The sequence below is a fragment of the Cydia fagiglandana genome, chromosome 23 (genome assembly GCF_963556715.1).
Source record: "Cydia fagiglandana chromosome 23, ilCydFagi1.1, whole genome shotgun sequence".
NCBI lineage: Eukaryota > Metazoa > Arthropoda > Insecta > Lepidoptera > Tortricidae > Cydia > Cydia fagiglandana.
This window is the reverse complement of record NC_085954.1, coordinates 12,338,166-12,364,689: the sequence shown is the minus strand read 5'-3', so window position 1 is coordinate 12,364,689 and position 26,524 is coordinate 12,338,166. Positions and strand designations below refer to the sequence as shown.

Genomic DNA, 26,524 nt, shown 5'->3' with positions numbered 1-26,524 from the left:
TTATTATATTTGCTATATTAAAATAAAGTTAAGTCAAAAAATAAGTGGTGTCCTCATACAAAAAACTTTTAATACGCTCTAAACAACCGGCCAACGGTGTGTCGTCGGCGGCGCGCGGTACTACATAATTATACAAAGAACAGAAGTAAAAACCATACAGCGGAAACACAAGAAAAAACATTAAATCTCAATACCTGCCTAGTTTTCTTTACAAAAAGTATTGATATCCCACCAAAAACATAAATGTAAAAAAGGAGAGCCAAGTTCAATACAAAAATTATGCTTGGCTGTGGGGCTCGCCGCAAAAAGAATGGAGATCTAAATGAGTGCCACTGCCAAGTTCTATGCAAAATCCAAATATGTATTATTAGGAACAAAATAACATTATAAACAAGTATTAAACTCTATTTCTTTGCTTTATTGGATACCTATAACAATTGCTGTTATTTTAAAAAATGTGAGATCTTAAAGTATGTTAGATTTGGCTTGGCCAGGTTTTATCAGAATTACAATATATATAAAATGATTGATATAATGAAAACTGGCCAAGTCAAATCTAACCTACTTTAAGATCTCACATTTTTTTAAATAACAGCAATTGTTATAGATATCCAATAAAGCAAAGAAATAGAGTTTAATACTTGTTTATAATGTTATTTTGTTCCTAATAATACATATTTGGATTTTGCATAGAACTTGGCAGTGGCACTCATTTAGATCTCCATTCTTTTTGCGGCGAGCCCCACAGCCAAGCATAATTTTTGTATTGAACTTGGCTCTCCTTTTTTACATTTATGTTTTTGGTGGGATAAAATTTCATTGTTTTTACCTTAAATTCCAACGTTTGAGTTGAGTTGCGACGTTGCAGTTTTGAGTTGTTGAGTTGAGTTGCGGCTGAGTTTCGTTGAGTTGTCTTTCCGTGACAACAGCTGGTGCAACTCAGCTGAAACGTCGGAATTTAAGGTAAAAACAATGAAATTATATCGCGGTAGACCAGTTTGTGTAATTAATAACTGTAATTGTTTGAAGGCTACGTCTTACTGATGCTGATGTATTGAACAGACGTTTACCAATTCAGGACAAGTTAGAGCACTAACTAGTAGGTGCATTGAGGTTATTTGAGGCAGTGGCATTATGAATAAAGTTGCCTTTGGTTGATTAACTTAGACTAATTTATTCCGTATTAACTATCACTTATGCTTATACAGTCATACAATATTTTTTATCTAAGTCTATAGCCCATTTTAAAGATATTATTTATTAAGTGAAAAATATGTACTCGTGCTACAAAATGGCCGCGTTTTTAAGGTAATTTTTAAAGTCAATAAAAATTATTCTTATGTAATTTTAGTCGATATACGACATAATTACGATCTAAGTCCAACCAAGTTATCTGGAAGTTATTTGGAATGACAAATTGTGGCAATGTCAAGATTAATGCCACTATGAAAATATGAAATATGACGTAAGTATTTCTTAAATTGGGACATTTTTAGTGTTCCGTACAAAACTTTGTTTACGGAACACTTATGGGATCACTTCGGTCTTGCAAATCAGTTATTTTAATTTCGACACAACCTCGTTCGGAATAACCCCAAAGCACCGTACTTCCGTAATGAATGTGCTCTTAGGTGAGAGATTGGAGCAAGATTGGGCGAATCTCGGCAACATCCTCACGTTAACCAACAAATCTCTCAAGATATTACACGCAGAGCTATGACGATGGCGTAAACTATCAGAGAGAGAAACACCCACGGGATGACTCACGTTAGACCGGGCGGTGTCCGGGCCGGAGCTTCCGGCGCTCACTTTTCTATGACATGACAGATGATCACGTGATACTTTCCATAGAAAACGATGCGCCGGAAGCTCCGGCCCGGACACGGCCCGGTCTAACGTGAGTCATCCTTAAGGCTTCTCTTCACGTTGGGCCAACGCCAACGCCAACGAGGGACGCATTTATGCGTTAGAGGGAGCAAGTGATATTGCTATCTCATTCTACCGCATGGCTGCGTCCCTCGTTGGCGTTGGCGTTGGCCTAACGTGAAGAGGAGCCTTTAAAGGTCTCTTCTTCCTCGCGTTATCCCGGCATTTTGACATGACTCATGGGAGCCTGGGGTCCGCTTGACAACTAATCCCATCAATTGACGTAATCACTAGTTTTTACGAAAGCGACTACCATCTGACCTTCCAACCTGATATCCCATATCCTTGTCTCTAATATTACTTACTATAAAATTGCACAATTTTCGAAATACCAAGTAACATTTGTAAAATAACTTAAATTACTTAAAGATACATTTTAACTGACCGCGCAACAGTAGCGCCCCTAGCGCTGAATTCTCGCGATATTCTCTAATTCAAACTTTTTTGAAAATATCGATATGAACAGCACTGGCCAAACTGTGGTATCATTTGTGCACATTGACTTGTCAATTTAGTTCGCGAGATTCTGGAGGCAACCTTAGTAGTGCAGCTGCGGTCAGAAATAGAATGTTACTTTTATGTCACGTCCGGATTCAGACTGCATCAGCATTACTGCGGCAAATGTCAAAATTGATGTTGCTGCTCGTAATTTTGACATTTTACAGACACACGGGTGATCCTTAGAGCATTTAATAACCGGAGTCGCCTTTAAGAGCTTACCCCTCTGCCGAAAACCGCAAACTTTTGTATGGACGTTTATCTGACATGGCTATTTTATACGTTACGTACAAATCACGTGGAAATAGCAATACATTTGACGTCCCCTCCCCCGCAAAAATCGGCAGACTATTTTGTACAGAATATGACAGCCATGGCGATGGCGTGTCCAGTTACTAAATGCTCTATGGGATGTTCAAAAATAAGGGATCCCTATTTTCCTTGTAAGGTACGGAACCCGAAATTTGATCAAAAGAACACATTTTACCACAAAGACTTGTCATACTGATGTCAAAGTGCATTCCTATTTCACCCTAAAATATACCGCGGACTACAAAAAGTTTTCAAATTAAGGCTTACAAAATCACATCATAACCCTTCCGCGGCGCAATATCGGACCCTAACCCTTCATCGTTCGAATAGGGAGGAATAAGGCATAAACAGAGGAATATATCGATGGTTATAGGTAACAGAGCAATCATCACGTTTGAGATGAGGATATGGGGCAAAGCATAAGTGTGAGCGGGACAAAAGCTAGCACCAAAATGGATACTATAAATTAAGGTACCTTTTGATGTGGAAAGCTGCAAAGAATTATAGTTCTGCGTTTCCATCAGATGCGTTGCAAGTTGCGTATTTTTACGTCGCTGTCCCGCTCGCACAGTGGCATTGATCGCCGGCACTTGGGCGGGATAGCAATATAATTTCGCGCTGGCAATAGATATAGGAACGGGCGCGTCAATGTACCAAATTCTTCGTGCGTGGCGTCCTTGCTTTGGTCATTCACTTAAACTACTATAGTCGCACCAATAAAAGTCTGCAGCAGATTTGATAGCCCAGGCAGTGTAAGTGTTATTTATACGTCATAATTTCATAGAAGCTTGACGTTTAAAAAGACACTTGCACTGCGTGGGCTATCAAAATCGCTGCAGACTTTTTACGGTCTAACTATACCGACTTAAGACAATATTACCGATTGAAACGATTAAAATAGAGAAATGAAGATCTCAAGGGATCTAAAACATCAAACCTAACAAGCTAGTCATAGCCAAGCTTTTTTTTTAATTTTTAATTTACGATGTTTTAGTGAAAGCATTTTATTTTATCCTTTTGTGTAAAGTACTACAGTCCGACATAAAATAGAAATTAAATGAGGGCGCCACTTTCGGGTGTCATTCTGAATCCCTAACAACGTTTGTCCTAAAGTCACTTGCTCTAACTGGTTTGTCCTAATGGGCACATGCCCTAACGATCAATTGTCATAACGATTATTTTCCATAATGTAATGGTTAGCCTAAGAATCATTTGACCTAATCATTTATACCATAACTATCAAGATCCCTAAAGTTTTTTACCATATTTTCGAAATCCCTAACAATGTTTGGCATAAAATAACATGCTCTAACTGTTTTGACCTAATGGCTATTGCCCTAATGATATATTATCATAACAGTTACTTTTCCTATTGATCAATTATCATAACAATTATTTTCCATAATGAATGGTAACGAACTGTTGCCACAAAAATGGGTTAGGTTAGGTTAGAACTGTGACCCTCGAAAAAACGAACTGCTGTCACAAAAGTGGGTTAGGTTAGGTTAGAACTGCGATCCTCACAAAAATGAAGTGCTGCCATCTCGGAGTAATTAACAATGGAGCCGCCATTAACAGGCGTTCCCCTCTGTCGAAAATAGGCAGCCAATGGTCAACCACATGTCAACCATATGTATGGACTGACGTTTATCTGACATGACGTACCTATACATTTGATGTGCCCCTCCCCCGCAAAAAACGGCAGACTATTTTGTACCGAAAATTTTAGACATGGCGTCTCCGTTGGTTATATCCTCTAAGGCTGCCATTGGTTAGGTTAGGACTGTTAGGAGGGAAATTTAAATTAGGACATACGAGTATTTAGGTCAAGAAACGATAGGCTAAGTAAAATTAGGTAACATGACGATTAGGATAATATATAATATTTAGGCCTAACAATAATTCGGCAAAAAAAGAATTATGCTACATAGCATTAGGATAAATACCCAATATGGAAAGTGCCATTAGGGAAAAACATATTAGGACAAAAAAAATTGACCAGTCGATAATAGGGAAACCAAAATTAGGGTATACGAGTGTTAGGACAACTGATCATTATGACAAACAATATTAGGGAATGCAATGATAGGAGAAAAGACTTTAGGGATTCAAATATAGATCCGCCACTTTCTACGTAACTGTCACATTTTTGACGTAAACTGCTTAAACATGGAAACAACTTAGTATGGAAAGGAGGGTGGGCAAATTGGTCTATAAGACCAATAAGGACAAGCAATATGTCACTGGATAGCTTATTCTAAGCTCTACTACTTTTACTATGGCAGGTAGTCCCAAATCTGTGTGTGAAAAAAGTTAAGTATCACCGCAAAAAGTAGTATGAGTTTAAACGTAGCTGTATAGATTTTTTCGATACTAAGTTCCTGTGTCGCAGATCTTTAAGGTTTTGTTATTGTAGATGATTTGGTGTCACGATATTTTAGCTATTTATCCGTTTTCTTATGTTTTTTTGTGTCATATTTTTTTAAACAGAGATTTGACAAGTCTCGCCATACAAAAAAATGGAGTATATAAAAAAGCCTTTCCAATGGTATGTCGCTTATTCTTATTGGTTCATAGGCCAGCAGTGTCCATACAAATCTGCCCATCCTCCTTTTTTAATTCCATTTTATTTAATTTCTATTATTTATGTCTTTTTCATTAAGAAATAAATTAATCGAATCCTTTTAATCATGCTCCAAAACTGCTGACTACCGGAAAAATCGCAAAAACTATTCGCTCCCAATTTGTAAACATTACCCGTAAATAATGGCGTGGGCGGGGCAATTACAGCGCGCTGATTGGCTAGCCGGGTCGGCCGGCTACCGCTTTAGTGATCCCACTAATTGAAATTATTTTCCTGTTTTGATGTATACGGTGACGGGGTGATGATTCGTCTATTGGTTATTTAGGCTGGGATTGAGTCGTTATCAGAATTGGGATATCATGATTGTGTATTAGAGGATCTATTAAGGATAGTTACGTCTTGTTCTTAATGCTTTAAGGTATACGAGTATTAGGGAATGCTCCCGGTTCTGAGTTTGTATGGCGAGAACCGGAAATTCCCGGTTCCGGTACTGTATTTGTATAGAAAACCAGTACCGGGAGCACTCCCTAGAGTATACCACCTATTAGGTAAGTCTTAAACTATGTATACTGTCATAGAATTTCTTTTTACAACAACAAAGTCGTTCACGCTTTATAGTACATTCGGTTTTTTATTCTGTACTTTTTAAATATTTGTTAATTTTTTCGCAATTTAAAAATATGTGACGTTATCTATGAAAAGGGACCTTATTGTCGATGGCGCTTATGCCATTGCCATTATTAACGATTCTCCGATACAAATACAATGCCGCGTGACGCTGTGCGGCGTAAGCGCCATCGACAATAAGGTCCCTTTTCATAGGTAAGTCCCCATATAATGTTATAGTTTTCTAATAAAATCACACACAGAAACTATCTACAGCATTATCGCAGAGGGTAAAAGACCTATTTTCTTTCAAAAATAAAACAGTGTATACTTATTCTGACTTCCAATGTCACCGTCATAAAGCTAGTAAGAGACAATGCTTTACGTCCTTTATTTGGCGACGGCAAAAGGCTTTCTATTTCGGGCCCATACATATTTATTGGTGCTGTCAACGCCCACGCGATTGGCTTCTTTCAAAACCTCGTAAAGGTCACATAAATGTCATATATACTAAGAAAAAGTATACGACATTTATCTCAGTTTTAATTTTTTGCAATCGCGTGGGCGATGACAGCTCCATATATATATAATATATACAGTGGTACTACTAAACGAAATTAATAACTAGCTTAAATCTAAAATAGGCCCCTGAGGCATTGTACCAAGGATGCTGGCGGCATTTCCCCGCTGTATCGCAATGCTGATACGTTGTACGTTTATAATTTATATTGTAGTGTTTCTACTTGATAAAAACAAATTAAAGTATTTTCTAAAAACAATTTAATTTGTTCTAATCGTCTTGTAAAGGACATTTCACCAGTGTCACTTATACGCAGCTAATTTTCACATACATGGCTTTGTCATGTCATGGGAAAACAATTTTCACATGTCTTATGGCAGAACATATTATTGTAAATTTATAACATCCACTGTACCATATGTTCTTGTGAATAAACGTACATTAAATTCAATTATATTCAATTGTTTGACATGTTTTTAGGGTTCCGTACCCAAAGGGTAAAACGGGACCCTATTACTAAGACTTCGCTGTCCGTCCGTCTGTCCGTCTGTCTGTCACCAGGCTGTATCTCACGAACCGTGATAGCTAGACAGTTGAAATTTTCACAGATGATGTATTTCTGTTGCCGCTATAACAACAAATACTAAAAACAGAATAAAATAAAGATTTAAGTGGGGCTCCCATACAGCAAACGTGATTTTTGACCAAAGTTAAGCAACGTCGGGCGTGGTCAGTACTTGGATGGGTGACCGTTTTCTTTTTGCATTTTTTTCGGTTTTTTTTTGCTTTATGGTACGGAACCCTTCGTGCGCGAGTCCGACTCGCACTTGCCCAGTTTTTATTATTCTTTGTAAATGACGATTCCTATTGGGAGACACAATTAATTTTATTATTTTTTATTTTAAATTTATAATGTAATTTTTGGCAATTTATACAATTCTATTCTTGGTAAACATCTCGAAGACGGTTTGACGGATTAAGAACTTTTGGAATATGTCGATTTCCGTGATATTCTATGGCTTAACTTAAAAAAAGTACGTATGTATGTAAACACTTTATTGTACATATGACAGGTTAAATTACAATGACACAAAATATACATAGTTCGAGGGTGAGATGGTTACTTTTACCCGAGTTAAACACTCTACTTTTCATTTCGACTATCAGGAAAGTCAAACACAAGAAATGTAGGTTGATTATTGGTAATATTATCATTACATTCAGTGATTACATTACATTAATTCATTTTCACTTAGGCGCGTATACATTAAGGCCGTTTCATACATCCCAATTTACGATCGGATTGTCTATGGTTTTCGATTTTTTTTTTGATCAAAATGTTAACGGCGCCAATTTCAGCTATGCGGAAGCTAATATGAGAGCTTTTAACTGAATAATAATTGTGCTGTTGCTCGAAGTAAAAATTAAAAAAAACGGTTATCAGCCTATGAAAGGTGAACTTTCCGAACAGGAGAGATGAAAAATTTATTGTTCCTAGACGAAATTGGCATGTACACCGACATTAGCAAGTAACCAGCGTAAACTAGAAATATTTTTTAAATGAGTAGCTACATATTTTTTTTAAATTTCACATAACTTATATTAACGATTCAACCTCAAAAAAACTATTCGCCCTTCAGCTCTTATCAAAACGCGTTACTACGTTTTAAAATTCAGCAGGCACCCTTTTAAGTGGCCATCGGTCCCACATATTGAAAAAACGAGCAAACTCTCCGAAAAAGTAATAGTCTATTAAGTTGAACTTTATGACAAACTACACAAAGAAAGTGTCTGACTTTCTATTTGAGATAATATCTTTAGTTTTATTATATTATTAGCTTAAAGATACTCTTTAAATAAATGTGAGATAATTGGGAAATTTAATCATGACGCGTTACATTTATTTTCTTGCTTCAGAGAAATAAATTTGTATTTTATTTTGTTTATTTGATCTTCAGGTCTTATTATCTTTTTTAAATGAAGTATATTGTCTTGTTTTTCATGTAATTTAATAATTAAATTTACTTTTAACGTATTCTTTGACAGATACTTGTATGTTCTAAAATAGTGAAATTAAAAAGCGCGATAAAGTTTCAATAGTGTCTAGTTACATTTTAAATCTCAACACGTCTCCTACAGCCCAATTCGTTCATTTTTTTACACATATGACACTGACAAATCAGTATCGTATCGCTGTGACATCTTATAAGCATTGTTTGAGTTGGGCCGCTAGCCTCATAAACCAACCTATAGTAAAAGCTTACTCGAAAACACTTCCACACGCACTTATTGTATTTTCCCGGCTAGATTATTGTCCTATACCCGGGCGGGATATCACGTCTATTGTCCTATACCCGGGCGGGATATCGCGTCTATTGCCCGGGATCCCGGGGGACGGAAAAAATGCTAGATCAGTAACTATTTTATGTCTTTCGGCTGCGAGATGTGTGGTGCTGCGTTTGCATGTGTTCCAGTAGTGGGATATAGTTACATTTTTTTAGGGACATTATATTATAGGGACATTCTTACACAAATTGACAAAGCCCCACGGTAAACTCAAGAAGGCTTGTGTTGTGGGTACTCAGACAACGATATATTATTATATAATATACAAATAGGTACTTAAATACATAGAAAACATCCTTGACTCAGGAACAAGCTCTTACACAAATAAATGCCCTTAGCGAGATTCGAACCCAGGACCATCGGCTTCGCAGGCAGGGTCGATATCCGCTAGGCCAGACCGATCGTACATTGATATAAGTGTTCAATCTATGCACAGTCACCACATGTCGTTATGCCATTTAGGGTTCTTGCTAAATTGGAAGTTCTATAGCATCAGTATTAAACAACCAATTTAGCTAGGACTCTAGGAGTGATGGTACCAAATTAATTACTCATTAAATCATTATATAATATCGACTTGTAACTATGCTTTCAATGAAAATTTGTAACAATTTTTTTTAATTGAAGGGTATTTTTTAAAATTGACTGTGTAAAAAAGACTAGCCCAAACTCACAAATATTTAAATCAGTCCTTAAATGAGTTCCTATTAAAACGACATAAAACATTATTGCGTTGAAAATATTGTCTAGATTTATTAACTTGGCATGAAACATGACAAACAGTTTAACCTTACATAGGAAATAGGTACTTGGATTATTCTGAAATACACTTTGAAGTCTATAAAAATAAAACTCTCAACTCAATCACTGCATAATTTAAAGGTAAACAAAAACTTTCATAAACAGGCCACACTTAAAAAGTCTGAGAAGCTAGACGCCAGATTAACACCACTTAAGAAATTCTAAAAATAAAATCCGCCTTTAAGAAACTCCAGTCAAAAAACAAGCGCTTGCTCGGCTATAGTTTTGTAGGCACCTTAATGTTGTAAATTCTAGACTTCTGGTACTCAAAGGTTGGAGGAGATTTATAGCGATAATACTACCTGGTGTTACCTTGTAGATGTTTTATTTTACGTGTATTTTTAACCGGCTTCAAAAAATGAGGAGGAGGTTATCGATTCGCCAGATTTTTCTATGTATGTTATGCTATTACTCCGCCAATCGTGAATTTATTTTCATGATAGTAATTTTTTTGTTTGGTATCTAGGTGATTCTTGATAGGTAGTCCCATTTTATGGCTCTTTTGTAACTGGCACAGTTTTTAACTCCCAAAAAACAAGCAAGTAACTTGACTAAACAGTTCAATTCAACCGCTCGACTGAACTGTTTGAACGAGGCTGGATACATTATGACCCTTCTGTAACTCGGAGTAAGTTCGGATGGGATTGTACTTCTGGGAACGCACTAGAGCGAAGTGAACTTTTCATTTCGTATTAGATACGAAGTGGCCGACAGATTTGCTATTGTTATAGACTTCGGGCCCGATTCCGATTATGAAATAGACATCTTTTAGACATCACCAAGATACGATAACGATATGTTTAAGATCTAACCTGTCAGATTTGACATTTGCGCGATTCTGGAGGTACTCTTGAACGATTTCCACAGGATATGATTTAGAGATCCAATTCACATCTAATAGATATCTTACTCTATCTAACGTAAAAGTGACATTGGTTGCCCGAATTGGGCTGCAAAAGAGAACTAGTTGATATCTAAACTATAACGTATCTAGAATGGATCTAGTACGTGTCGTCTCTTGTGAATATAGTTCGAATCCGGCAGTTCTAGTCGTTTCCAATAAAGATTGGGTCTATCTGAAATATGAAGCGTGAATGTAGGCATTCAAAAGATAGGCGATATACAAACATATAAGTTTTTGTGGCATAAACGAGGGTTTGAGAAAATGAAACATCGATAAATCGGTTATCGATAATGAATAGAATCACGGCCCAATTCTAACTTTAAGATACGTCAACTAATAGTTCTAGAAACGATATGAATTAGATATGTCAGTGTCAAATGTGACGTTTCTTCAAACAAATACGTCACTTTTGACATTGACACATCTAATCCATATCATTTCCAGATCTATTAATTGACGTATCTTAAAGTTCGAATCCGGCAGTCAGGCGTTACTTTGCGGAAATCCATATTGATTAAAACCAAAATAATACTTTGCCAATCCGTGAAAAGATAACGTGCTAGTCAATCATAACTAAATAATAGTACTACGTACAGAAGACTCACTCTCTAACAAAACGCTTATGTTATGATCAGGACAGATATGACCGCTAGGTGGCGACAGCGCCACACACGGCTATGGCTAGCCACCAAAATTGGTGTGGAATGGATGTACATGTAGCTACTTGTTGCGAAACGACGAAATCGCGGAGTGAATCACGCCTGGTACTAGGCAAAAGTTAATTTTTCCTCATCTAACCCTCAATTTTCTTTCCAGTCCCTCCATCGAAAGTGGAGATCCTCGGCGTCGGAGACCACGTGACCCAGGGTACCACCCTGACCATGACCTGCGTAGTCAAGGGGGCTAACCCACCAGCCGTCGTTCAGTGGTACAATGGTACCACGCTGCTTGATTCTAGGCAGCAAGAAGTTAAGGTAAGACATTTTTTTATATGCGAAAGTGTAAAACTAGGCAGAGTACGATCTGGCCATAGTGAACGTGGCCCCTAAAATTTCGATTATTTCTCCAATATTATTTTGAAAACCGTCAACCGGGATATTTCATGCGTAAGGGGGGATTGCGTCAGGGGGAGGGGATGGGACACTAGTGTGCGTAAAGCACCATACCCTAAGGCAGTGATTTTCAAACTTTTTGGTGTCACGGCCCTTTATGACCACTAAATTTTTTTCGCGACCCCCTAGCCCCGTTTCTACGTTTTTCTATCTATATAGTCTGTGCGGAAAGAGAACAGTCGTGAAATGTATGGGATCCCATACATTCTACGGCTCTTATCTTTCCGCACAGTCCATCAATGGTCGATATTTAAAAAAAAAGCCGGCCAATTGCGAGTCGGGCTGGCAAAAAAATCACGTTTGTCGTATGGGAGCCCCACTTAAATATTAATTAAATATATTCTGTTTTTAGTATTTGTTGTTATAGCGGCAACAGAATTACATTATCTGTGAAAATTTCAACTGTCTATCACGGTTCATCAGATCCAAAAAAGCGAGGAATTAATTCCCAGCAAGCTGGAAATCTAATACCTTCATTTGGTCCTAAATGCGAATAATCTGGGTTTGCTCCCAGGAGGTGTGGATAAATTTTGGAAGCCTTGGGAGATACATTTTATCTTGGATTGACAAAACCACTCGAAATAGAAGGAACCCACCGTCAAAATTAATGTTACTAAGTTGTTTTGGATCAGACACTGGTAAAAATTATTCGGATTTTAACACGATTTTACCAAAAATAAAATAAATTCAAAGTGGCGGCCACTTTTTACAATGTTTGACTAGGTAGTAATTCATATTAAGGTACTTTTCGGATCCTCAGTTATCAATTTTTATCATGATTAGAGCAAATTTTCCGTCGGACGTACCGTTTTTGAACTACAAGCAAAAAACTGAAAAAGGGCAGCAATTTTTCCACAACTCCTGAAATGTAGCAAACTCGGATTACACTAATTTAGAACCAAATGAAGGTATTAAGACGATTTCCAGCTTGCTGGGGATTAATTCCTGGAAATAATCTAATTTCACGGGCCTCTGTTAGCTTAACTTGTTTAACTGTTTATTAAATACAGTTTACCTATCTAATAATGTTTTGTTTTATTGATATATTAACTATGTACGTTAACAATCATTAAATTTTACAAGATTGGATTATTTTTAAGTAAAAAAAAATGAAATCTGCTTTCAATAAGTTTCTTTCAACGCTGAGCTTCGCGACCCCCCTGGACAAGTGCCGAGACCCCCCTGGGGGTCACGACCCACAGTTTGAAAAACACTGCTCTAAGGTATCATACTACATTCATTTAAAGCTGGCTATGATTTGTTTGTCTTCCCCGTACATTAGAACATAACGTGACTGAATCAATTTTGAAATTAAATATTTAATCAAGTAACAAAATTAAGGTAACACGGAAGGCACGGAATACGAAACTGATGATTTCTTCGAAACCATTATTTTTATATGAAAATTCACGAGGGTTCAATCGGTATTACGGTATTACTTAAATTATTCATTAAATCCATACTGACAGCCACACCGTGAGACACGAGCGAGATGCAAAGACGTATACGTGGGCCATACTGAAAGTTTCTGGATTCTGTCTGGAAAAAAAAACCGGGCAAGTGCGAGTCGGACTCGCGCACGAAGGGTTCCGTACCATAATGCAAAAAAAAAACAAAAAAAAACGGTCACCCATCCAAGTACTGACCACTCCCGACGTTGCTTAACTTTGGTCAAAAATCACGTTTGTTGTATGGGAGCCCCATTTAAATCTTTATTATATTCTGTTTTTAGTATTTGTTGTTATAGCGGCAACAGAAATACATCATCTGTGAAAATTTCAACTGTCTAGCTATCACGGTTCGTGAGATACAGCCTGGTGACAGACGGACGGACGGACGGACGGACAGCGAAGTCTTAGTAATAGGGTCCCGTTTTACCCTTTGGGTACGGAACCCTAAAAATGAGAAGACTTATTTTGTGTGACCAGTCCAAGAATTTTCAGTATGCCCTAAGTAATGTCAAAATGAAATAAAAACGAATCAATTGCAAGTCCGAATCGGCTCCCGGGGGTTATCTGCCCTAATGTGAGACTTCACTTAATTTAACTTAAAGACGGTCGCGAATTCGTCTTCATTAAGAAGGAAACTGTTTTAGGCGGCTGTCACACAAATGGTTTCAGTCTGTGAAATTGTTTGGTGTTAATTTTAGCGTCAATAACGATAATTGATTTGAGTTTTACTTAAGGAATATTTATTACAATACAATTAAGTTAATATAAAACATTAAATTAACTTAAAAATAATAATACAAACTATCTCTAAACTAAATACACTTAAAATAAAAGTAGAATTAATTTTGTAACTATACAAAATTAATTCTACTTGAAACCTAGATAATTCAAACTCAATTTTTTTATTTATAGGCTTTTTATTTTAAGTGTATTTAGTTTAGAGATAGTTTGTATTATTATTTTATGTGTTCTTCATCGCGTTGTCCCGGCATTTTGCCACGGCTCATGGGAGCCCAGCGCTTGGCAATTTTAAAATTAAGAAGTGGAGATAACTTTTATGAGTTCCTACTACTGCTAATGTATTATCACAGAGAATGAAATGCCATTATTGACTCTTAAAATATTCCAAATTTTATATAAAAGGAAAATATTTAAAAATTTACGTTTTCGGCAGGACTTGAACCCGCAACCTCCGTAATCCGTGCGTCTTAAAATATAGTTATTCTACTTTAGACAGGATAACGCTAAACTCACATTTTGCGTTTTTGCTTACGAAAGGTTGATCGCTGTAAAACCACACAAACATGACAACATATTCTCATAGATCCTTGCTTTAGGGTTTTTAGGTCACCGTCTGAAGTTTTAGCACGTTTCAAGACCATTTTAAATTGCATTGCATAAAATTATATGCAAGTTTTAAATATTTGTATGACCGCCGGTACCGCATACACATCTTCACCGAATGCCTCGAGCACGTAGAATAACGAATTTTCTGGCGACTTCCTTGCGATAATCAAAGCGAAGGTGCCTGACGGTTACGTGCGACCAATATTAATATACCGGACTATCACAGAAACCACGGAATATTAATACTAAGAGTTAAAACCAAAAAGAATAGATAGTATAGATCCTGTCCTGTCATTGTCAATTTTGTAGTCACGGTACATTTACTGCCATCTATCGACACACGATTAAAACTTAAAATAAAATTGAAAATGTATAAATTAATCAAAATATGTTTACGACTTTATTTATTTTATACGGAGTTATATATATCTCTGGTTAAAACGCATATTATTGAGACATCTTTAGCGCTAGCACCCACGACATTAGTTGAATGGCGCGATAGATGGCGCCGCTAGTTGAGGATTCCAATCAATTAGGGCTGGGTTAATATGTTATCATATTATGTGGTTCAAGCGGAGACACGGACAACTAAATAATGAATTTTCTGGTGACTTTCAGTCGACTTCAGTACTTTTTGTACCGAGACTGACTGAAATAGCAAGACACGTTCGTACGTATCCGTGAAAATACGATTATTAGGCACCTTCAGCGGTAAAGAGTGTGAACGCCTAAAGGTACGGTCACAGACTTTGAGTGATGATCCATTTAGGGTTCAAGCTAATTTGGTTGTCAAAACTAACGGTATGAAATCTCCACCTTTTTTTTTTTGGGAGGAAAATCCGTTATGGATACCTCCGCACCGCAGGGACAGCGCGGAGGTTATGTCGGACTTTCACCGACTAAAAACCTCCCAGTTGTCCTCCTCGGCGCATGTCGGACGGCTTTGGGATCTCCAATGAACGCGCCAGTGCCGTCCTAGCGCTATGCCCCTTTGAGGGTCCTCTCTTTTTTTTTTTGTCGCAGTCCCTATTAGCTGCGACCGTCTCAGACCCCGAGAACCCCTTTTAGTCGCCTTTTACGACAGGCAGGGGATACCGTAGCCGTATTCTTACGCCCGGGCTACAGGGCGCATGAAATCTCCACCTAGTAAACCCTAAATGGCTCAACAATTAAAGTCCGTGACTGTCGGTCGGAGTAAAATCACACCAGCATTAAGGATGACTCTCGTTAGACAGGGCCGTGTCCGGGCCGGAGCTTCCGGCGCATCGTTTTGTGATCACATGTCATGTCATAAAAAAAACCGGGCAAGTGCGAGTCGGACTCGCGCACGAAGTGTTCCGTACCATAAAGCAAAAAAAAAAACGGAAAAAAATGCAAAAAGAAAACGGTCACCCATCCAAGTACTGACCACGCCCGACGTTGCTTAACTTTGGTAAAAAATCACGTTTGCTGTATGGGAGCCCCACTTAAATCTTTATTTTATTCTGTTTTTAGTATTTGTTGTTATAGCGGCAACAGAAATACATCATCTGTGAAAATTTCAACTGTCTAGCTATCACGGTTCGTGAGATACAGCCTGGTGACAGACAGACGGACAGACGGACGGACGGACAGCGAAGTCATAGTAATAGGGTCCCGTTTTACCCTTTGGGTACGGAACCCTAAAGAGTAAGTCCCGGAAGCTCCGGCCCGGTCTAACGTAAGTCAGGTGACTTACTGCATTACAGTGCGACACGCGTACAATTTAGGTAATCTCATCAGTCATCACACTCTCCAAAATAATTTCCTCAGGCAAAACCTAAAAATTCGCCCTAATTTTTTCCCTAACCCCCATAATAACCTTTAATTACTGGAAAAGCTGACATCTCACTCGGAACTATTATTTCTCGGGAACATTATCTCGGCCCCGCAGCCGTATTATTCCGGCGGAAAATTCTTGGACAAAAAAAAAAGAATTAATCCGACCATTCTTCACTGTCATCTTGGTTTAAGTTGGAATAATACTGGGGCATAGACTTTCTCGTGTAGACTCCGTGTTATTACTTACTTACTGACTCCTATGGCGCAGCGACCCAAACTGTATCTTGGCCTCCAACACGACTGCCGTATTATTAAGTTTGCCATAAAAAATGCTTGTGTACAAATTTAATTCAAACTTAATAATTGTAAAACTATTATTACTATTTGAAAAAGGGGTTGAAAACGAGATTGCCATAAAAAATGCTTGTGTACAAATTTAATTCAATCTCGTTTTCAACCCCTTTTTCAAATAGTGAACAGAATCAGGCGTTACTTCGCGGAAATCCATATTAATTGAAACCAAAATATTACTTTGCTAATCCGCAAATTTGCTGATTGACTAGCACGTTATCTTTTCGCGGATTAGCAAAGTAATATTTTGGTTTTAGTAAACCCTTTTTCACTGTATTGGGGAACCATTTCGCGATAAAAGTTATTATTTGTCTTATTTAAAATTTTGACTATTTTATGAGTAATTACGTCCAAATCGGTCTTTCTGTGAAAGTTGTACACGTTTAAAATACTATTGATAATAATGATAATAATAGGCGGTCTTACGCCTGTGAATGTAGACTTAATATATAAATAAGCTTGCAAAATTAACGACAAACTTTAACGTGATTCAAATAAAATATACAAAATTTAGTTAAAAAGAAAATTCTACAAATATATTAAGTTACACGAGTTTAAAATCACTCTATAAGTCGTGAACGAGGCCTTAACAATACCTGGCAATGGCTGGCCTGGCATCAGCGGTAAGCGTGAGTCTTCTTGCTGGCATCATCTAGTGTGTGTGATCTGTGACCGAAATTCAGTGATCAGGAAATGTTTAAAGTAGGCCGGAAAGGTGACGCGGCCTTTCGTTGCCAAATGTCTTGGGAGGTTTCTTGCTAATTTAAAAAAGCCTTGTAAAAATAAAAAGCAAATTATTTGAAGGCCTCCTAGCCTAGTTGGTAGTGACTCTGCCAGACGTGGCTCACTCCGCGATTTCGTCGCTTTACTATAGGTAGCTAAAACTCCATCCGTTCGACCCCAATTTTGAGGTTTGCCATAAGCCGCGCGTGGCGCTGTCGCCACCTAGCGGCCATATCTGTGCTGATCGTGACAGACGCGTTTTGTTAGAGAGTCTTCTGTACCTAGTACAATTTTTTATTCTGTGTCTCTGCCTACGAAACAGGAGGTCCCGGGTTCGAATCCTGGTGAGGGCTTCTACTAATGTTTATCACAAATATTTACTTCTGAGCTATGGATTTTTTCTACGTATTTAGTTATTAGTCTATATAAATAATATGTATATATCGTCGCATAGTACCCATACTTTGCTTAGCTTGGGTTTAAATCTGTGAAAGATTGCCTTAAAATATCCAACCACCATATACACGGTGTAACATTAGGAAACCGAATAATTTTAACCACGCATTTCTGAGGTCAAAAGAAGCAAAAAATGTAATATGAGTTTAGATCAATTACGCCAAAAAAATTTTTTTTTGTTGTTTTGTTTTTTTAAATTTTTGAATGTATTTGCACATAAATAATAAATGTTATTGGTAAACTTGTCACTTAAAATTGATTTTTACATTTTTTTTTCGTAGAACCTACTTTTTGCAAAGTGTTACTTGTCACTTTTTGACATCTATCAATAAGGATATTTAGACTACGTCCCATAGCAGTAACATCACCATCAAAATGGCCTTTTACACTATGTAACAATAAAAACTTGTTTTTTTTTTAATTAATAATATCTCTGAAACTAGGCGAATTTCAAAAAAGTTTATAGGACATTTTTGTCTCTAAATATGATCAGGAATACGCTGTTAAAATTATTCGGTTTACTCATGTTACACCGTGTATATACCACACCACCACCCAACCACCATATATTGACGACCAGTCTGGCCTAAAGGGTAGTGACCCTGCCTATGAAGCCGATGGTTCCGGGTTCGAATCCTGGTAAGGGCATTTATTTGTATGATGATACAAATATTTGAGGAAAAGGTGGATGGACTGTGTGAGAGATGATATGAAACGAATGCAAGTGAATGATGAAATGACGGGCGACAGAGAGGTGTGGAAGAGAAAGACATGCTGCGCCGACCCCAAGTGAATGGGACAAGGGCAAGAGAATGATGATGATGATGATGATACAAATATTTGTACCCGAGTCGTGGTTGTTTTCTATATACATATGTAAGTATTTATATATTATATTTATCGTTGTCTGAGTACCCACAACACAAGCCTTCTTGAGCTTACCGTGGGGCTTAGGGCAATTTGTATAAAAACCGGGCAAGTGCGAGTCTGACTCGCGCACGAAGGGTTCCGTACCATAAAGCAAAAAAAAAACAAAAAAAAGCAAAATAAAAACGGTCGCCCATCCAAGTACTGACCCCTCCCGACGTTGCTTAACTTTGGTCAAAAATCACGTTTGTTGTATGGGAGCCCCATTTAAATCTTTATTTTATTCTGTTTTTAGTATTTGTTGTTATAGCGGCAACAGAAATACATCATCTGTGAAAATTTCAACTGTCTAGCTATCACGGTTCGTGAGATACAGCCTGGTGACAGACGGACGGACGGACGGACGGACGGACGGACGGACGGACAGCGAAGTCTTATTAATAGGGTCCCGTTTTACCCTTTGGGTACGGAACCCTAAAAATGTCCTATAATATTTATTTATTTATTTATTAAATTATATTCAATTTATGTAACACTTTCATATTTATTGGGTGTTTTCTATGTATATACAGGGTGATTCAGGAGACGTGAGCAGGACTAACACTGCGCATTTCGTAAATTATAAGCAACTGTTTCGTATCAGTATTAGTGAGGTAAACGTTAATTTTCTAGTCGTGTTGAAAAAAAGGTAATTAATTTATTTACCACATGCATGGTGACCCTAAAATTAGAATACTAAACTACCGATAATCTGTGTCAAATTGAATGTCAACACTGTCATCACGGTCTGGTTACTTTTGAAAACTCGTATCTCACTCAAGTAGACAGTTTATTTTCTTCGTAATCAAAATGCTGTCATTACGGTTAAAGAGGTTTTATGTTTATTAATTAGGTCTTGTAGGGTGACCATTGTTCTAGAGAATTAAATTTGCCCTCACCAAAAAGTTAAAAAATAGGAAGAAGTGTGGTCGTTTCACCTAAATACGACGGTGATCGATCAATTATCACTTACTGACTATGCAGGATTATTCCTGCTCACGTCTCATGAATCACCCTGTATAAGTATGCATATCGTCGCCTAGCAGCCATAGTACAAGCTTTGCTTGGTTTAAGGCTAGGTTGATCTGTGTATGATATTTATTTTATTTATTTATAATAAATAATCATAAGTTGGTCGGTTGGTAAATAAATTATTTTTTGTACTCAATGATTTTTTTATAATACTTTAATTCATAGGTAGGTATGATGTGATTCCCAAGCTGAAATAATATATGCTCTCTCACCTCGCTCAAATAATTAACCGAACAACCCCAATGTACCCTGTATCAAGCAATCTTATAAAATTATCCAAATTTCCTTTATTATCCAAAAGCCCTCCGAAATCCGTCTCCCAATATTAGTCTTAACAAAGGCCTTAACTTTTAAAAGCCTTTAAAAGTACCTTAAATCGACTTCATTAACGAAGAATAAAGAAATCAGCACATTTCGGAACTTTTTAAAATATTACAAACTCAAATTGATCCTGATTCAGGGGATTATTCTGTTCGCTAATATTGACAGGCGGCTATTCTAAGTTGAGTGACAAAATGAAATATATTTGAAATACTAACTTTTTCCCATGACTGTCTGCTTCAAATGATAATGATGATCGGTAATAACGATCCTATGTCTCTCCCCTGACTTCTAACTATCTACATACCTACCAAAATTCATAAAAGTCTAGTTGTGATTACAAGCGTGAATTGGACCCCTATTCGACAAGCGACGTTCGACGTATCGTGTTGATCTCCCGTTGATGTGGGAAAAATCATAAGTTCTCGAATACGTACAATGTCAAAATTTGACATTAACAATCCACAGTTAGGTTGACAAGCAAACCAAACCGAACCACCCTTAGTTTAGAGTTGAGTTTTGGTTGTACCAAATGATATTATCCACCGTTGATGGAATCAACACTCAGTATGCAATAAAATCAACTGTTGATTTGACGTGGATGCGAAATCTGACAGTTGTACATGTCGAATTTGGCCCCTGGTGACAGACAGACAGAGTCAGTTTTGCATTGGCCAATTGAAATGTTCATTTGGTTTTTAAATGTACTACTACTTAGGTAATTGCTAATTCTGGTAGATACTTAATTATGTTACTGAGTATTTGTGACGTTCCACGGCAAAAGGTACCTTATGGCGGCTGGCGCTTACGTCGCATAGCGCCGCAATAATATTGGAGCGGCGTTAATAATAGCGTAAGCGCCAACCGCCATAAGGTACCTTTACCCGTGGGACGTCACATTTATATACTTAGGATATCAATATCACAAATAATATAATAATTATGATCTTTAAATTTAATCTATCAACAGAAAAATGTAACTCTTAAACTGTAAAATCAATACATATAATAAGTTTCCTCTTAAATTTTCAACTTTATTTTGAAATAATAATTTATTAGATTTCACATTGATTGTTAGAGATATCCCTCAAACAAACAGCAATCTCCTTTTCATTTCTAGATATCTATTTTGGTACGTCTAAATCTAATTTATATTTTCCAATACCGTAACGAATACAACATGGGGAATAAGACTTCCACAACTATCAGGCCAATTTGAACGTACACTTATATCAGAATGACGTCTACTGATATCATTCAGTTACAGTCGTACATTCGCTAAATAACATCATCATATCAGCCCTTTATCGCCCACTGTTGAGCATAGGCCTCTCTTCTAGTAAGCCACTTGTCCCGGTCCTGAGCTAATCTCATCCAGCAGTGACCCGCAATTTTCCGGATGTCGTCCACCCAACGAGCCAACGGACGCCAGGCGCTTCTTTCATTTAACACATACTACTTACTTACTCGTCTGGCGCAGCGACCCAAAGTGTGTTTTGGCCTCCGACACGACTGCTCGCCACTGATCCCGGTCCTGTGCAGTCTCTCGCCAGTTTTCAACCCGGAGCTTCACCACATCCGCCCATTGATACCTAGGTCGACCGACCCATAACATCAAAAATTAACATGATTCAAATAATCATTTTGATATCAGTGTACGTTCGAATTGGCCTGACAATATCGGGAATTGGACTTCTACAACTATGTCGAAACATCAATCAGATAACGACAAATTATCTACGAGGTTAAACCCCGAAGGGAGCGACAAATTATCTACGAGATCGATACCGACAGGGTGCGACAAATTATCGAAGCCGGAATAGACCCCCTAAGGGTGTGACAAATTATTGACGGTGTTACTGTTTAAGGTACCGTTCATATTCTGACTACGTCAGCATTACTGCTGCAGTATTGTCGATGTTGCCTGAATTTCTGACATTAGCGGCAGCATGCAGTCGGTAATATCGCGCTGCAATAACTGATGTAGGCTATAATCGAAGTTCGCAAATTGCAGGTATCTTTCCCTGTCACTGAATTACGCCTTCATTGGAGTAAAAGAGTAAGATTCCCGCAATTGCTAATTTCGGTTTTCGCGGTAGCCCGTCAGAATCCGGGCGAGATAAGCGAAAGGTCGCGGGTTAATGTTAAGTAAACCAATGAGTTTCTTGTAATTTATTTACCTACAAAATATGATGTGATATTTTCATATCGCTTAGGTAGGTATCGGATATCGGTGAAAATATTGTGAGGAAACCGAACTAATCCCAATAAGTCCAAGATTTCCCTCTGGGTTAGACGGTCAGATAAGTAAAATTAGTACCTGTGCCAATTCTAGTGATTGCCAAGGTGCCAAGTGGACCTTAGGCTCCCTAAGTGAGCCATGGCAAAAATGCCAGAAAACACAAAAAAAAATAAAAATTTAAAATTTAATCTGTTTATTTCATAAAAAAGCATGCATATTTACAAACTTAACTACTAATCTCTATTAAGAAATTTGATAACATTATCGACGATGTTAGAATCGAGACCTAAAGTGCGCGACAAATTATCGAAGGGCCCAGAATCGACCCCCGAAAGGGGTGCGTAAATTAATTACATTACGAAAAACGATTGTTTTACTTGGGCGAAAGTTTTATCGGCCCGCAATGCCTTTAATGGTCTTCGGTTTGTCAAAACGGTCGTTTGTCGGTTGTTTTGAAAATCGAACTGATTTTTTGAGGATGATTTGTGTTGGTTGTGTATTTTAGTGTTTTTACTGTCAAATTCTAACACTAAACTCTATGGAAAATAAATTGCAAAGTAATTGCAATTGTAATTGCCCTTCTCGTAGCGGACAATTTTTGTTTTCAAGACAACGACAATCAAACATAAGGCCTATCTAGTTTCGATAAGGCATAGTTTCCCCTCTGGGTTGGAAGGTCAAATGGCTGTCGTTTTCGTTAAACCTAGTGCCTATACGTCAATTCTTGGGATTAGTTGTCAAGCGGACCCCAGGCTCCGATGATCCGTGGCTATAAAGCCGGGATAACGCGAGGGAGATCATGACAATCAACCTTAATTAGTATATTATGATTTATACAAAATAAACGAGTGTCATAGACTGCCCCATTTAAAAACATTATTGATTTATAAATGAAAGAAGCGCCTGGCGTCCGTTGGCTCGTTGGGTGGACGACATCCGGAAAATTGCGGGTCACTTCTGGATGAGATTAGCTCAGGACCGGGACAAGTGGCGTACTAGAAGAGAGGCCTATGCTCAGCAGTGGGCGATAAAGGGCTGATATGATGATGATGATGAAATTATAAAAAAAAACTTGGAAAATAGTTCTACTTAACCCTACTTAATACATTTTTTATAGTGAATTTATAGTGAAGTTAGTGTTAAAATATAAGTAGCCGTATCGAATAGATCAGAGCAAACGAGAAGCAATTATTTTGTCTAAGGCAAGAGCCTTTTTCTTGAGAGAGGGGCTTTGAGTTATAAGCGGTAGCGATCTAATATCTTATCTTTGCTTAGTTTGGGGCCAGGACGATCTGTCGTAAGATTGTCCCCAATATGTTTTTATTTATTATTTAATACCATATGAATAAAGTGACATCGCCCCCTATTAGGACTACTGACTTTGACATTGGCATAGTTTCGAGAAAGATGGTATAGAATATTTCGACTAGTCTGCAATTTCGGGGTTATGAGTATGAGGTTCGTTCCATGATAAAGTTGTTCACAGTTGTGACAAAAAACTAATATAAATACATACTTAGATTTGCTTGACCGTCTATAGTAATAAATGTAGTATATTTTTATTTCTTATATTTGTAGTATATGTATTTTATTTTATTTTTATTATTTGTTTTATTTTCGCACCACCCGTTAACTTGAATTTGTTTCGCCTTCTCACTATCTGAAGGTTGTCTGGAAGAGATCGCTGTTTAGCGATAAGTCCGCCTGTTGTTACCTACATATTTGTACCTGTTCATACTTTTGTACCATTTCTTTTGTAGTGTGCAATAAAGCATTTTATTATTATATTCTCTTTATTTATTTATCGTCTTAGGTTAGGTATTTTTATAATATGAATATAAAAGTAAAATATAAAAACACTTACAAAACAATAAAAATACATATAAACACATTATAAAAAACCTAACCTAGGGTGCCGCCAGCAGCGGGGCAAGGCCCAAGCTACCGGTGGTCAGGGCTGCAGAGAGAGGAACCGACGTACTATCCGCGCCGTGTCCAAGATCACCGCCTTCTGCATCTGTCCCTTGATCCAACCACCTAGCGAGAGTCTCTCGAGATGTTGGTCGAGACTCTTCGCTATTAAACCGTTCACTGAAACGACTATCGGGACAATGATCGTCGAATCAACATCCCACATGGCGGTTATCTCGTGAGCCAAGTCTAGGTACTTACTGGACTTGTCCTTCTCGGCCTTCACGAGATTCTCATCATGGGGGATGGTGATGTCAACGAGCATGGCCCGACGTTGCGATCGATCTATTATCACAATATCAGGCTTATTGGCTACAATAGTCCTGTCAGTGATGATAGATCGATCCCAATAGAGCGTGGCACGACCATTCTCGAGAACAGGCGCAGGTGAGTACTTGTAGTACGGTACTTCGCAGTCCACAAGGCCATATAGAAGAGCAAGTTGCTGGTGAATAATCCTGGCTACGAGATTATGTCTGTGCAAGTACTCGCCGTTAGCAAGATGAGAACAACCGGAAATGATATGCCTGAGTGACTCTCCGGGACGGCGGCATGCCCGACAAATGTCGACCGTACCGTCCTTCAGGATATATTTCCGATAGTTGTTCGTCATCATCACTTCGTCTGCAATTGCACAGGCAAAACCCTCGGTTTCTCCGAAGAGGTCCCCGAATCGTAACCAGTTCACCGACGCGAGCAGGTCCACATCGGGTCCCGTGAGGGCCTTGTAGAACCGCCCGTGTAGCACCTTACTCTCCCATGCCGCCTTGCGATCCGCAGTACTTAGTACCACAGGTTTGCGCCAGTTCTCGTTTGCCAAGGAAAGCGGCGTGAGGTTCCTATCTACTGCCACCACATCACGATGCATCCCACACTCGTTGTTAAGGAAATAGTTCCTGAGATTGTACACCTCGCGGTTGTGGAGATCCTTGGCGTTTAGGAAGCCTCGGCCTCCACACTTCCGTGGGATGTACAATCTCATAACTGACGAGCGTGGGTGTAGCATGCGATGTGTGGTGAGCAGTGATCGGACCCTTATTATTATTATTATTATTATTACTTATATATATCTTCTTCTTCCCGCTCTTATCCCGCGTTATGTGGGGTCGGTACGACATCTTTTCCTCTTCTCGTCTATCTGTCGTCACCTCAGCACTCGCTCCTTTCTTTATCCTCTTCCACAGTATTAATACTTATAATATATATTTAAAATATAGTTAATACTTATCTGTCAAATTTTACGTGCTGGTAGATATTTTGTTCCTTAAGGATAATTTTCAAAATGACTGGACTGTCATTTAAATTATTTTCTTTGCAAGTAAAAAGTTAAAATTTAAAAGAAGTAAAACCAAAATATTACTTTGCTAATCCGCGTAAAAAGATAACGTGCTAGTCAATCAGTGCTAACCCGTTATACTTACTTGCGTTTTTAGTTTATTATTAAACTTCTTTTAAATTTTAACTTTTTACTCTTAAATAAATAAATAAATCTTAAATAAATAGATAAATCTTGCATAAAACATAAGTTTTATGCAAGATTTATCTACACACTTACTTAATGGCGCAACGACCCAAAATGAGTCTTGGCCTCCGACACGAGTAAACGCCAAACATCAACATTTATTCAGCAAATAGGCCACAAGGGCACTTTTACACGTCAACATTGAATTTACATAAAAGCAAAAATAATAACATCAACAATTTTATAAAATAAAACTAACAATTCAATCTAACGTATTACAATTACTAAGAGATGTATATGGTCTCTTAATGTCGAATTACATACAAAATACAGATAAAAAAACACACACAAAAAAAATCTATAATATTTAGAGGTGTAAATGTCTCTAGGTGTCAGAACTATAAGATTATATAGTTTATCAAGTTATCCTTAGAGATGTATAAGGTCTCCAAGAGTCAATATCCTGTATAATTAATACATTCATTAAAATAAAAGAAACATACGAGAACAGAATGAGGCGTCTCACTGTAATTAATTAATAAAAGTTACTAAGTATAGTATATATAGCTAATAGCTCGTGTTAGCTTAACAGACCAGTCTCCACAAACAGCACCCGTTCACGAGTATGACGCGTATCTCAGCCATCGCCTCCCTCAACCTTCATTCGGGAAAGTGGCGACCCGATCAACAACCTACGAATTGCTGACACTTTAGTAAGTTCCGACCGTGAAGTGGCAGATCATTTTGAGCGGTTTTTCTCGAATATCCCGGTAGAAACAACAAGATCCCTTAATTCATCGCCAGACGTCGCTGAAGAAATTTTGAAGACAAATGTGGCAGAATGTACAGAAAT

At 37.8% G+C, this 26,524-nt stretch overlaps 1 protein-coding gene across 8 annotated transcripts in view; it reads left to right on the top strand.

Annotated features, from left to right (window-relative positions):
* The window catches only part of LOC134675839 (hemicentin-2), a 665,006-nt gene that overhangs the window by 582,413 nt on the left and 56,069 nt on the right, over window positions 1-26,524 (top strand). For all 8 annotated transcript variants that reach the window (XR_010099813.1, XR_010099812.1, XR_010099811.1 and 5 more), the window contains exon 7: window positions 11,314-11,471. Coding sequence is in view for 5 of the 8 variants with exons in the window: in XM_063534133.1 (XP_063390203.1) it covers window positions 11,314-11,471 (158 nt within the window). In the remaining 3 variants the exon portion in view is untranslated. The remainder of the gene's footprint in view (window positions 1-11,313; window positions 11,472-26,524) is intronic.